The sequence below is a fragment of the Manacus vitellinus genome, unplaced genomic scaffold, assembly GCF_001715985.3.
Source record: "Manacus vitellinus isolate BGI_N305 unplaced genomic scaffold, ASM171598v3 scaffold_5_pilon, whole genome shotgun sequence".
NCBI lineage: Eukaryota > Metazoa > Chordata > Aves > Passeriformes > Pipridae > Manacus > Manacus vitellinus.
Window position 1 is genome coordinate 4,899,047 of NW_021940682.1, and position 12,697 is coordinate 4,911,743.

Consider the following 12,697-nt stretch of genomic DNA (forward strand, 5'->3'; position numbering starts at 1 on the left):
GTGTGTTTTACTGCCACAGGTAGCTTGCTTTTTACTGGAGTTTGCAAACGTGCTGGTGTTGTTCTCTGGCTTTTCATTTGTGACTGGTTTTAGTTAATTCAATGTGAAAGTGCAAAATGCTGCCTGTTCACCCCGAGTGGCACAATGCCTTCTGTACTTCATGGCATGAAGGGAAAGTCACCTCTCTTCTAAATGCTAAGAACTTTACTTACCTTATATTTGGGTACAGAAAGTAGTGATTTCCCTCTCCTTTTCCCCTTCCTTTTCCCCTTCCTTTTCCCCTTCCTTTTCCCCTTCCTTTTCCCCTTCCTTTTCCCCTTCCTTTTCCCCTTCCTTTTCCCCTTCCTTTTCCCCTTCCTTTCCCCCTTCCTTTCCCCCTTCCTTTCCCCCTTCCTTTCCCCCTTCCTTTCCCCCTTCCTTTCCCCCTTCCTTTCCCCCTTCCTTTCCCCCTTCCTTTCCCCCTTCCTTTCCCCTTCCTTTTCCCCTTCCTTTCCCCCTCCTTCCCCCTTCCTTTCCCCACTTCCTTCCCCCTCTTCCCCCCCACCCTCCCCTCATTTTGAAATAGAATAGTTACCATCTTTCGTCCTCTCTCTCCCCTTTCTCCTCTCCCCAACCCACACCCCTCCGCCCTTCCCCCCTTCCTTCCCTTCCTTTCCCCCTTCCTTTCCCCCCTTCTCTTTCCCCCTTCTCCCTTTTTTTTTTTCCCCTTCCTTCCCCCTTCCTTTCCCCCTTCCTTCCCCTTCCTTTTCCCCCTTCCTTTCCCCTTCCTTTCCACCCTCCTTCCCCCTTCCTTTCCCCCTTCCTTTCCCCCTTCCTTTTCCCCCTTCCTTTTCCCCCTCCTTACCCTCAATTTTAGCTCTTCAGGATCTTTGCAGGCCCTCCTTTTAGACAAGGAGATTCCATTACTGCAGGACACATAATGCACTCTGAGTCCGTCTAGAGTTTCTTAGTTCACAAAGCAGTGAGGAAGATTTAATATGTTAGTTAAATGCAAATTGTATTTTCTATGAAATAGAGATAATTTAAAACCATGGAATAAACACAACTCCTAGGAGAGACTGTAAATCAAATTTTAAATGGAGAATTGTGTGACAGAGTAATAAACGTTTGGCTGAGCCAGTTCAGACCAAGCATCCCCCAGCCTAAGTCATTATTCCAAATCCTAAGCCAAAATTTTGTGCCTATACTTGCTCAGTGGACATTAAAACTGTCGGTAGATAAAGGCCAAATAATTCTCTAGAAAAAGGTATTTCCAGGTTCACTGTATCTTTAAAGAGGCTACCAAAACTAGTTGCCTTCAGGAGAGTGCTAGAAACTTGATTTTGTGGGCAGAAGTTCCATTGTGCTTCGTCAGTCTGGGTCACGTTCAGCATTTGCATAAATTTGTTTCATTGAAAAACCACTTTGTTTTATTACTGTGCATCTGTTTTCAATGTTGAACTGATTTTGCTTCATTTTTGTACGTTTTTTTTTTTTTTTCCTTTACCATTCCCCCTTTAAAGTCGATCTATGTACCACACGCCTTGGCATTCAAGAGATCATACTCGTCAAAGGTAGTGTCTCCATTCCCACTAGTTGGCCATTGTTGCATTGCATGTCCCTGTATTAACCCATTGGATCCATAGCTCCCCACCACATGTGCACTAACACCACCAACACTGACTGTGCATGCCTGAGATGGTGGCAGACATGGGCAGCAAATTCTCTGCAGAAGTTGTCTACCAAAAATGCATTAAGCTCCGAAATGTCTGTCTGGTCAGAATGCATGTGTTTATCAGTGCACCACTGTACAGTGATGTGGATGATCTGTGAGCTTCAGGGCAAATTGGTTCTCAAGGCAGTTAAATACGTTTGCATATTCTTTTTGTTTTTTTAATATTTAGAATGTAAGTTCAAGTGAATCATCACACTTTAATCAGCACCCTTCAAAATTGTTGAGTTCACTCGATCTGAGTGAAACTCTGTATCAAGCTAAAATCAAGGCAGAAGTTGCTGCATTCTGAAATTCTTACTGTCCTGTCTTCACAGTCACAACAGTGTTACATGGGGTAGGAAAGTCACACCCTCTGTCATTTTACCTTCTGATTTGGGTATCATTGTGGATTTCATGTTTTAAAAGAAAGGAAGAAAGAGTAAAGTGTTGGCTTCTTGAAGCTTTAACAATGGTGCTTTCCAACGACCTACCTGAGGGATTTTTAATTGAGCTGTGATCCTACCTTGAATTCTATTCACTAAGAACAATAAACCAGAGGTAGACTGACCAACGTAGCAGTACAATAACCAGATAAAGCAAATTTCAGGGTGGTCTGACTTAACATTCTGTTCTTAAAGTTGACAGTCCATGGGGGAGATCACTTTCCAGAAGTGGAATACATCTGTTTACAGCAGTCCCTTAAAGCTCACATACATATACATGAGAAAACAGTCCTTTTTGTCACTGTAGTGCACTTAATGCAGTTGTGAATTTTTTTTTTGACACTCTTAAGACTATGAAACTCTGCAAGCCCTCCTAGACTATAACACATCCAACTAGTCTATCTGAAAAGATACTAAACCAAATTTCAGTAATGTTAAAAAGACTTATTTTTAAACTAGTTTCACTGACAGAGAAGAAGAGGAGGAAAACCTTTCTATTTTTGCAAAAATAGCTTTTCTCCTTTTGAATGGCTTCTGGTGGTGTCACATTCTAATTTTAGTTTAAGGGTTGTTTCCTATGTTGTATACCAGCAAGTTTTGTGGGGTTGCTCTTGATTTCCCATCTCACACCAGAATGTCAATCTGCTTTCAAATGTCTTTTTACCTTCTTGAATCACTGAAAAGCTGCACAAATTTACAGAGGGTGTCATTACCAGTATAAATCCCAACTATGGAAGTTCTTGTTCCAGAACATAATAGGGAGAAGGGAATTCCAGTACAACTACACTAGTCGATAATAATTTCTTAACTTACACTGCTGTAACTGTTCATGTAGACAAGCATTTACCTTCATTCAGAACAAAATCAAAATGACCCCTCTACACAGTACTCATTGACTTAACTAAATCCATTTTGGCTAAATATTGAGAAATAGAATAAAAATTGATTTTATCTTTGGAGAGAGGTTTCATGTAGTAGTGGAAGGCTGGGGTGGGATGTTATATAAAAGCACAGCTTTGCAGTTGGCTTATATGCTTCTTCACTCCTGATTTGATCCTGAAATTATTGCTCACTGCACTGTGAACACCTTTGCCTACCGAAGCTTGACTTTTGACACAGCCATGGCAAAGACAGAACACCTCCTTTCTGAGATTTTTGGAAGAGAAAATGGTCACCCCTGCCCCCGTTCCTCTGAACATGTGAATAAGATGTGCTCTTATTTTTCCTTCCTTCAGAGGGCCTACACAGAAGAGGAGCTGAACGCCAAGCTGACCCGGCGGGTGCAGAAAGCTGCCCGTAGACAAGCCAAGCAAGAGGAGCTAAAGAGGTTACACAGAGCTCAGGTAGTGTCTCACAGTCACAGTCCTCTTGTCATGGCAGACAGTTCACTCTGTGTGAGAGCACCATGATCCTGACATTCCTCTGAGTGTGTCAGAAGAGAAGCCAGAGACAGAACTTTCCTCTGTTTCTGGATGAGTGTCCCTGCTCCTGCTCCCTCTTTCAAATTTGGTATCATGCCACTGAGCAGTGGCACAAAACCTATCATGATGATTTTACATTTAGAAAAATAATGCCCCAAACACCTTCTATCTGGAGATGAGTGAAGCATCATGCACTGAATGGAACAGTGATACTCAGATAATACCTGATGGAGCTGCACCTATCATTGCTTTGCTGGATTATGCTGGTGGATGAAGTGTTACCAAATTAACATTTAATTACCACAGAATCTGCTAGAAAACTATCAACATCATCTGTAGGTGATGGGATTTGTTAAAATCTCAAGTTAGGGGCTCAGCTGACTAAATAGAATCAGTGTTTCAGTTCAGTGTTTATGAAGGTGATAGGAGTTGTAGCAAATAAGTGAATATCAAGGTGTTTTCAAATTTAAGGGATCAGATGCAATGGAGTGGGGAGGATGTTACTGGAGGGTTTGTGATGCTTTTGAAACAGTGTATTGTTGAATACAAATACTTGTTTCTGGGAAGGCAAATTTGACTGAAGTCACTCAGTGCTGGATGTGTGCTGCAGATAGAGCAGGAGAATTGCTTTTGGTGAGGTTCTGCTCCATTCTTCTCTGAACAGATTATCCAGCGACAGCTTGAACAAGTGGAAGAGAAGCAGAGGCAACTTGAGGAGAGGGGAGTTGCTGTGGAGAAGGCCCTTCGAGGAGAAGCAGGTATCCATCACAGCTTGGTTTGTTTTTCATGTTTTCTTATCAAGTGCTTGTGCAGTAGTTCATAGCTGTTTGGATTTTAGAGACAAATGGACCTTTATAGCCTAGAGATAGAGTCCAATGTGAATCCATTCTCCCTTTTCTGCTATCTTTCTGAGGCCTTGTTTTTCCTGTGTTTCTTCTAATTCTGGAACTTCCCTATTGGCAGAGACTTAGTTCCCTTACCTTTGCCTGAGGCTTAGGAGGTAATGCTCCAGCTACTAATAATGGCTGTCTGACTGTTTCTGCATATTACTGGGTACTACAGCTAGAAAATTGCAGGGGTTTCCTACCTGCCATTCACACAAAGTTGTCACAGTAAGAGAACCTTATTTGTATGTTAAGGAAATAATTGTGAAACTGTGTGTGCTTTCTCTATTTTGTTGGATTATCAAGGCAGTGTCCTTACAAGGGACCATCACAGAACATCTTCCTCACTGCACAGCCCAGCACACTGGCTACTTCTGACAAAGTTGTGCAGAGCAGAAATGCACACGTGTACTGAAAGGTATCCATGTCAAGCTGTTCAAGAAAGATTATGTGTACTTGAAATTAAATTGAATGAGTATCATCTGATCTGGCAAGCATATGAGTGGAGGAGTACCTGGTTCAGATAATGCTGATAGTAGTATAATGATTTGGAAAAAAAAATCCTCAATTGCAAGGAGTCAAATATCCAACAGGCAAATGCAGTGTGTGTACACCTGACAGGCCCAGGATTATGTACCTGACTACAAGAGTCAGAGTTCAGAAATGGCAATAGTGGAACAGGTGTTTGGAAAATGTTTGCTTGTTGCTTGGATTGAAGAGCCACCTCTATGGAATGTGAAGATGGAATGTGATTAAGCAGTGAAGGTTCACCAGAGAGAAAGTCTCTTGGGACTTCCCATCAGTTACTATTTGGACAGAATTAGGTATGTCTGATGCTCCATAAGGGTGTGCCAAAGCAGCAGGACTGAGTGGTCACCAAAGAAAATAGTGTGAAGAACAGTCTTGAGGACTTCAATGGTTTTATGATCAGAGTGTCTTTTTCATTTGTGGGTTCAGAAAAATAGCCTTGTGCAAATATTCTGTCTTTGCGGTGGTGCCTCCTTCCTTATGCTGTGTGTTCCTGTGTAGCCCTACTCTGTTCTCTGGCCTGCCAGTCACTGCCCTTACTAAACCCACCTCCTTAATATCCAATGGTTCTTTCCATTTTTCTTCTTTTCACCTGGAAGTCCATCTTTCATGTAAGGCATGCCAGCACAAGTTGCAGGTCTTAGTAGCTGAGAAAACATTATTCATGGTAGAGTGCTCTCTCATTGAAGAATGACAGAATGACTAAAAAATGTTCAGAGAGGGCAGAATATGACCAAAAGTAAGAATTAGTATTTTGTATGGGAGGCTGCAGAATTAAACCTTTGTCTCACTAACTTCTTGCTCTCAGCTCTCCTAAATGGAAGCAGTTTTAGATGAGCTTATGTATTTGTGAATTTTCAAGCAGAGTTGTGAAATTGTAGGTCACCCTTTGCAAAATTGAAATCTCTTTTCTTCAGGAATTCTCTAGGGCGTGCTTTGCTCTTGCAACATGTTTCTGCCAACAGGTCCTACATTATGTTTACAGAAGCTTAGCTCTGACATAAAGAATTCCCCATCCTCAATTCTTTCACTTTTTTCAGGTGATTAACAGGGAACACATTCTGTTGGGGGAAAAACCTGGCATGTTCTAACCTGTGTTACCTGAAACACATTATGAATAATTTCATGCTTCACCTCTCTAGCTACTCTTGCATGGCCATAGAATCAGAGAATCATTTAGGTTGGAAAAGACCTCTAAGATTAGGAGTCCAACCATTAACCCAGCACTGCCAAGCCCACCACTGAACCAGGTCCCCAAGTGCCACATCCACACATCTTTTAAATACCTCCAGGGATGGTGACTCAACCACTTCCCTGGGCAGCCTCTTCTAGTGCTTTACAACCCTTTCCATGAGGAAATTTTCCCTGCTGTCCCATCTAAACTTCCCCTGGCACAACTTGAGACCATTTCCTCTTGTTCTCTTGCTTGTTACTTGGGATAAGAGATCAACCCCCACCTGTCTACAACATCCTTTCAGGTAGTTGTAGAGAGCCTCCTTTTTTCCAGACATTTTACATATGTTTGCAGTAGAATAACAAAAGGTCTATGGCATCACATTTCCTAAATACAATAAATTTCTGCCTCCAATATCCATTAATTATTCAAGAGAGTAATATAATTTTCTTGTTATCTGCACTGTGCAAGACACTGACCTAACATTCAGCCAGAACCATCGTGTAAAGATGTGGAGTCATGGCCTTGTCTCTGATCAGTCCCTCCCCTAGTGAAACCATGAAAACAGAAGTTTGAAAAGGGAAAGACAGTGTATAAAGTGGTGTTGCCTCCTAAAAAAAAAAAATCTCTGTATAAACTTGTACTTAATGAGAAGCAATGGGGGAGGGTGAGACTCTCCTGTGCACATACCTTGTCCACATAAACAGAGAAGGACTGCAGTGCAGGATCCAAGTAATGGCTCTTCCATGGACAGCAACCAGTATTAACTGGTTCTAGGAGAACATACTGGGCTCTGTAGGGAAAGAACAAGTCACTCACTGACAAGCATTTAAATATGGAGTTTTAGATAGCAGTGGTTTCCCACTACTTTAAAATTCTGACAGAAGGAACAGAATTCTGTAACTTGTAATGATTCTTTTATTTTTGTATTATAGAAGAAGATAGAGAAGACCATCTGAACTCATTCTCTTATCATCTTTTAATATGTTGACTTTTAGTCATCTTTCCTGTCTGCAAAGAATTTCAAATTTTTCTCCTGTAGAGGTCTTCTATTAACTTTCCTCAGATCTGGACCACTTTCCATTTTTATAAAAAAGTATTTTTCAGTCGGACTGGGAAGAAAACAAACTCTTAAGTAAAAATGTCTTTACTTGGAATAATTTTACTTCTATTTTCCATCAATTTTCCATCATCCTTAATATGTTATTGTCAAGTGACTTATGCTGAGCAGACTGTCAATAAATTCTTCTCAGCTATGCCCTGCTGTCCTGAGAGGTTACAGTTAGTTTAGGGAATAGGTACTGACAGCTCAGTATTCTTTCCAGGAATTTCACCCATTTTCTAATAGTTGTCGAGTTGGAATATTTATAGGATGATACTTCCTCCTCAACTAATCAAACTCAGAAACATTTTGGAGGTCACCATCAACTTTAATTTTTGACAAAATAATTGCACCTTCTGGCTACCTCATTGTCTTTTCTTGTTTTAAATTAGCTCAGCCTCAGGCAAGGCACAGTTGGTCTTCTATTCATTTAAAAGCTGAATGCTCAATTGAGCATTTAGTTTCTGATTCTGGAAATGATCTCACACCCTATGATTATTTAATTGCCTTAATGTGTTCTCTGTGATTATCTTTGAAAATCTCAGCCTTTGATAGTTGCATTCGTAGCAAGAATGAATGATTTGGAATGTAAGCTCTATTTTGAGTGACAATGTAAGCTCTATTTCAGGTGGCAAGTTTGTCATATTCAGGTGGTCTAAGCTTTTGTCATCCCTTTTTTTCCTACCCCACCCCCCCTTCCTCCTGCATCATGATATTTCACTGCAAGGGTAAAGCAGGATCTCAGTGAAGAATTTTCCCAGTTTTCTGTGGTGTCCCAAGAGACACCTTGAGTTAATTAATGTAAGGTAATGTTACTAACACAAAAGTACTTCGTAATATAGTGCATTCGCCTGTTTGGACATGCTAATGACTTTGAATTCCTGTGTGAATTTTTATTTTTTTCAATTATTAACTTAAAAATATGTCAAATCAGAAATTTCTGGAACCTTTCTTTTTCTCCCTTTAGCATAAACCTTGATAGTCATTTTAAGAGCTTGGTAAACGTCTCCTACTGTCAGATCAATACTGAAAAATTTAAGAGCCACCTCTTTACATCAAGCGAATCGTATGCAGTGAGAAATATTGCTCTCAGTACTCCCATCTGTCTTTTCCCAACAAAATGTTCCACAGCCCTGGACTCATGCACCTGTCTCTAGGAGCTGTGGAAATACACATCTCTGTCCTCCACACTGCTGTGCAGTTCTTCCCTTGGCACAGGGACTGCATCAGCAGGAACACACAATCCCATCTTCCTGCACCGACGCGTTTGCCGTTTGTGTCGACGCTCGGTCAGTGCCTTCCACCCGTGTCCCGTACACACATCCTCACTCACTCGCCTCCAAGAAATCAATCCTTACACCTTTCCTGCAGCTGACCTAAGAATTTACACTATCTCCTTCTGACATATTGCTCAGCATGAAACCAACAAGATTAACTCTGCTTTTCTCAGCAAGAACAGGAGAGACCTCAGTGACAGGTACTGGTGCAGACGGAAATAGGTGAAGTGTCTCTGTGTAGACTTCTTGGTTTTCCCTCTTGGAAGTCCTTGCCTGCCTGCTGGAAACTTTCTCCTCATCTTCCCAATATATATGTTTGTGGTATGTTTGTGTGTGTGTGTACATATATGTATATATACAGAGAAAGAGAGACCTATAGTTTTTTTATATATATATATATGTGTGTGTGCCCATGTCTATAGCTGCCTGTCTCTTGTTTGCCTTTTTTTTGTTTCTATGTCTTTTTCTCATATATTGCTTTGATTGTGTGGGGCTAGGGTGGGTATCTGATTCAATAACTCTGTCTTCACCAATTCCTTGTTGTAGACTATTGGGGAGAGTCTTATTACAGTGACCTCATCGACTTGCATCTGGGTGGTATGTATGGCTGAACCTCCTGCTGACACTAACCCTGCTGACACTCCTCCCCACCCTTCCCTTCACCTACTTCTCCCATCCTTGGCTCACAAACAAGAAGAAATAGCCCTTGCACATGACTGATTATAGCAGAACCCCTTTTCCAGCTCAGGAAGAGGAGATCCTGGCATGCTCCACAAACCATGTGTAAGGCTCCCTCTTCTATTTTCCACAGTGCTGGTTATTTCAAAATTTGCTTACTGTTTTCACTCTACCCACCTTCCCTGCTAGCAGTGGAAGGTCATTCTGGTTTTTTGCTTCTACTTTGCAAAGTCCAACTCTGCCGTTGAAATTCTCTTTAGGAAAATATTTTTACGTGAAGGGGACTGCGGAACTGACCTGCTCCCAAGAGCAAACAGCAGTGTCAGGGATTAGTCATGCCATTGCCTCCTCCCTCTTGCCCTTTTGAGGCTTGTTTGTTTCTTCTGAAAAAAAGCCAGAGTGTTGTCAATCTAACAAAACCAAAATTCTCCCTCAAGGGACTTTGAAAACACTTGTAGATGGCAGATATGTCTTCTTTTTTGTTTTGTCTTAATGTAAGGTTAGGAAAGAATCTGCTATTAAGAATTCCAGTCATTTTTGCTGGAATCTGCTGTTAGTTTCCAGTCAGTCCAGTTTGCATCATTACACAGCTAATAAACTTCTTGCTATGTTATTGTTTTAATATTCCATTTAGTGCTAAAAACATGTTACAGTGTTTAGCTCTTTTTTTCACTTAAGAATCATCACTCTTTGCCATGGTTCTGCATTTCTTTAATGAATGTTATTTCCTGAATCCCTTAGTAGGTTGATAACTGTTGGGTTGCAAACAGCATTTGTTTAGCATTTGCCCATCTTGAAAATTAAAATTTCCCTTGCTAGTTTAATCACCCTAAATCTTTTCTTACGAAGTGAACACATCTGTCTGTCAGCAGATCCATGAGAAAGCAAAGTCTGCTCAGTTGCCATGTTATCTGAGGGTCTCATTTGCCTTTCAGGGTATAAAGTTGCTTGATCTAAACTGTGGGTTTTTTTGAGGGAGTGCATTACAGACCAGCTCCGCAGAGTGAGAGATCCACATGCTCTAGGCCTGATCCAAGACACATCACTGGAAGTCTTCCCCTGGCTCATTGTGTTCTGCATTTGATCCTTCAAACATAATCTTGCCCAGGCTTTTAGCTGTCTTTTTTTCTCCTCCTCCAGGGAGGCTGTCCCATGTAGTATCTACCTGTACCTGTCTGTTGGGAGTGACTCCAAATTGTCCTGGCACAATAGACTTTTACTGAAAAACATCCCAGTTAAGAATATCCACCCAAGTTCAAATTTCAAAGTGGGAGACTTTTCTCCTTAGTAGACCTAATTGGTTGCCCAGCTCCCCTGTGCTAATTTTGATGTGATAGTCCTTTGCTAGCCCTGTGCTTCATTCACTGTTCAGCCCCTCTGGCATTCTTTCCTGGGGTATCTCCTGCAGAGAGACTTTGAAACCCTCTTGCTGGTTTTATCCATCAGGGCTGGCCCGTACTCGTATGTGTGTAGAGTAGGAGCTGTAAAAGGGTGATGCTGAATTACACTTAACAGACCCTTATCCCTGTTTAATGCTATCTCCACTACACCTCTCCTGCCTCCTGCCTCTCCTCCTAATGCCTCTTTAGAGACAGCGATCCCATCAAAATCACTAATAGTGGCTTTAAGACAAGTAAAATAATCTTTACTTAAAGGGACACTGTCACTTAAAAGAATTGTTGTATTGCAGAAATTCTTAATTGGAAATGTTAATCTTTTTTGCGTGTTTGCCTTTTCCATTTCTCTGAGTCACCTCAGAGTGGTCATTTTTTAACAGGCTGGTTTGAGTTGTGTGATGACTCAGTCACTTGGGCTTCTGACAGTCAGACGATATTCATGGGGGTTTTTTTTTAATAGTTGATACATCTTAAAACTACATCAAATTTCTGCTCATCTCAAAAATACTTTTTCAAGACAAATTTTAAAAAAAAACTTTATTGGGCAGTATCCCTTTAAATGCAGCAAGCCCGAATAGCCTGGAGTATGTGGCTTTATAGTATTATTTTGTTACCTCTATAGTTTGCTTTATATTTGCTTTTGGGGCTGCTAGAACACTTTTGCCAGAAGGCACACATTGCTCTGATGATGCTTGTCACTATTTAGTGGCAGATTTAGAGCTCAGCTTCAGAATTAACATGCCTGTGCAGGATGCTGCCTCTGGAGCACCATGTGGCTGCGCGGGCAGCTGGGATGGCTTCACGGGTAACTACTCTACTGGCAACCTGTGTCTCTGAGGCTTAGGCATGACTCTGGAGTCACACTGTCAGTAGAACGATGAGAAAAATTGCAAAGTACTTTGAAAAGTTATCTGTAAAGTGGTAGTAATTCTTCAATGATCAGGGCATTAGTTTATTCTGGATTTTCTTTACGCTGATGAGAGTTGCGTTTTCATGTAGTCGTTACAGATTGCGCAACAAAACTTCTGCAAGGGAGTGGTAACTGCTGACATCCTGGTCAAGTTCCAGTTTGCAGGATTACAGATTGCTATCTTAACTACCCCCTTTGCTCTGCTCAGTTGCCATAATCCTCTCTTCCTGTTCTAAAATGTTGTGTACCGTTGCTGTGATGCAGATGTTTCATTTCATGCTACAGATGGTCACATTTCAGTTCTGAGTAATTATTCCCGTGTGTATACTGTGCGTGTGGTTATGTTAAAAGAACACTACAAAGGCTGCAAAGTCAACTGAAATTAAGACACTGTATTATATTGATATATCAAGAGACTTGTAGCTTTTAGGTCTACCTTAGAGAACTCTTGTCTCATGCCCTTATGGAATAACTGGTAGCAACACTAGGTTGTCATCCTCTGTGTAGATCCTTATGGAGAAGAAATGGGACACAGTGGATTTCAGTGGATTTCACGATGTTTGTTGGCAACTGTGGAATGGTGAGACTTGAAAACATGGATTCTGAGCCAGATAGTGGAAGGATGCAGTGGTCTGGTGGATATACACTCTTTGTCCCTTTACACCCTTTTTCTAGACAGTCCTTGTCCTAATCCTGTCTTTTATTATCCAGAGCTCCTTTCCCCACTTCCATTTTAATTCTCAGTCCCAGTTTCTCTTTCTCAGGCATTTAATTTTAATCCCACCTTCTTGACAAAGAAATCCTACCATTCTACCTTTCAGACCTCCTGTTCCTCCCCACTAGCTACTTCTCCTCTGGTCTTCCAACTGACACAGTCTCCACAGCCTAAATCCCTGCCCTTGGCCTTCTTCCAAAATGTTTGGGCTCTGCTCCCTCTTCTGCCCAGCATTATTTGTCTGGAAAATTGTAGGTCGTATCTTCTCAAATCTACCTTCTCCCTTAACTCTTTACCCCTTTTCCCCTCTCCCTTCTTCTGTTCTTCATTAGTAGTTTGGATTCTTAGTCACCTTGCTTCCTTAGTCCCAGCCTCAGTTCCTCCTAACTCACTGGCTCCTTGTCCCAGTTTGCTCTTTGTCTGCCTATGGAAAGTACCTCCGTTCTTCCCTCTGAGTCCAAATGAGCAGCTTCCT

At 41.4% G+C, this 12,697-nt stretch overlaps 1 protein-coding gene across 1 annotated transcript in view; it reads left to right on the top strand.

Annotated features, from left to right (window-relative positions):
• Positions 1–12,697, top strand: part of MICAL3 (microtubule associated monooxygenase, calponin and LIM domain containing 3) — a 166,384-nt gene that overhangs the window by 139,350 nt on the left and 14,337 nt on the right. The window contains exons 39-41 of the mRNA XM_029963545.1: positions 1,503–1,553; positions 3,372–3,479; positions 4,222–4,315. Of these exons, the coding sequence (XP_029819405.1) occupies positions 1,503–1,553; positions 3,372–3,479; positions 4,222–4,315 (253 nt within the window). The remainder of the gene's footprint in view (positions 1–1,502; positions 1,554–3,371; positions 3,480–4,221; positions 4,316–12,697) is intronic.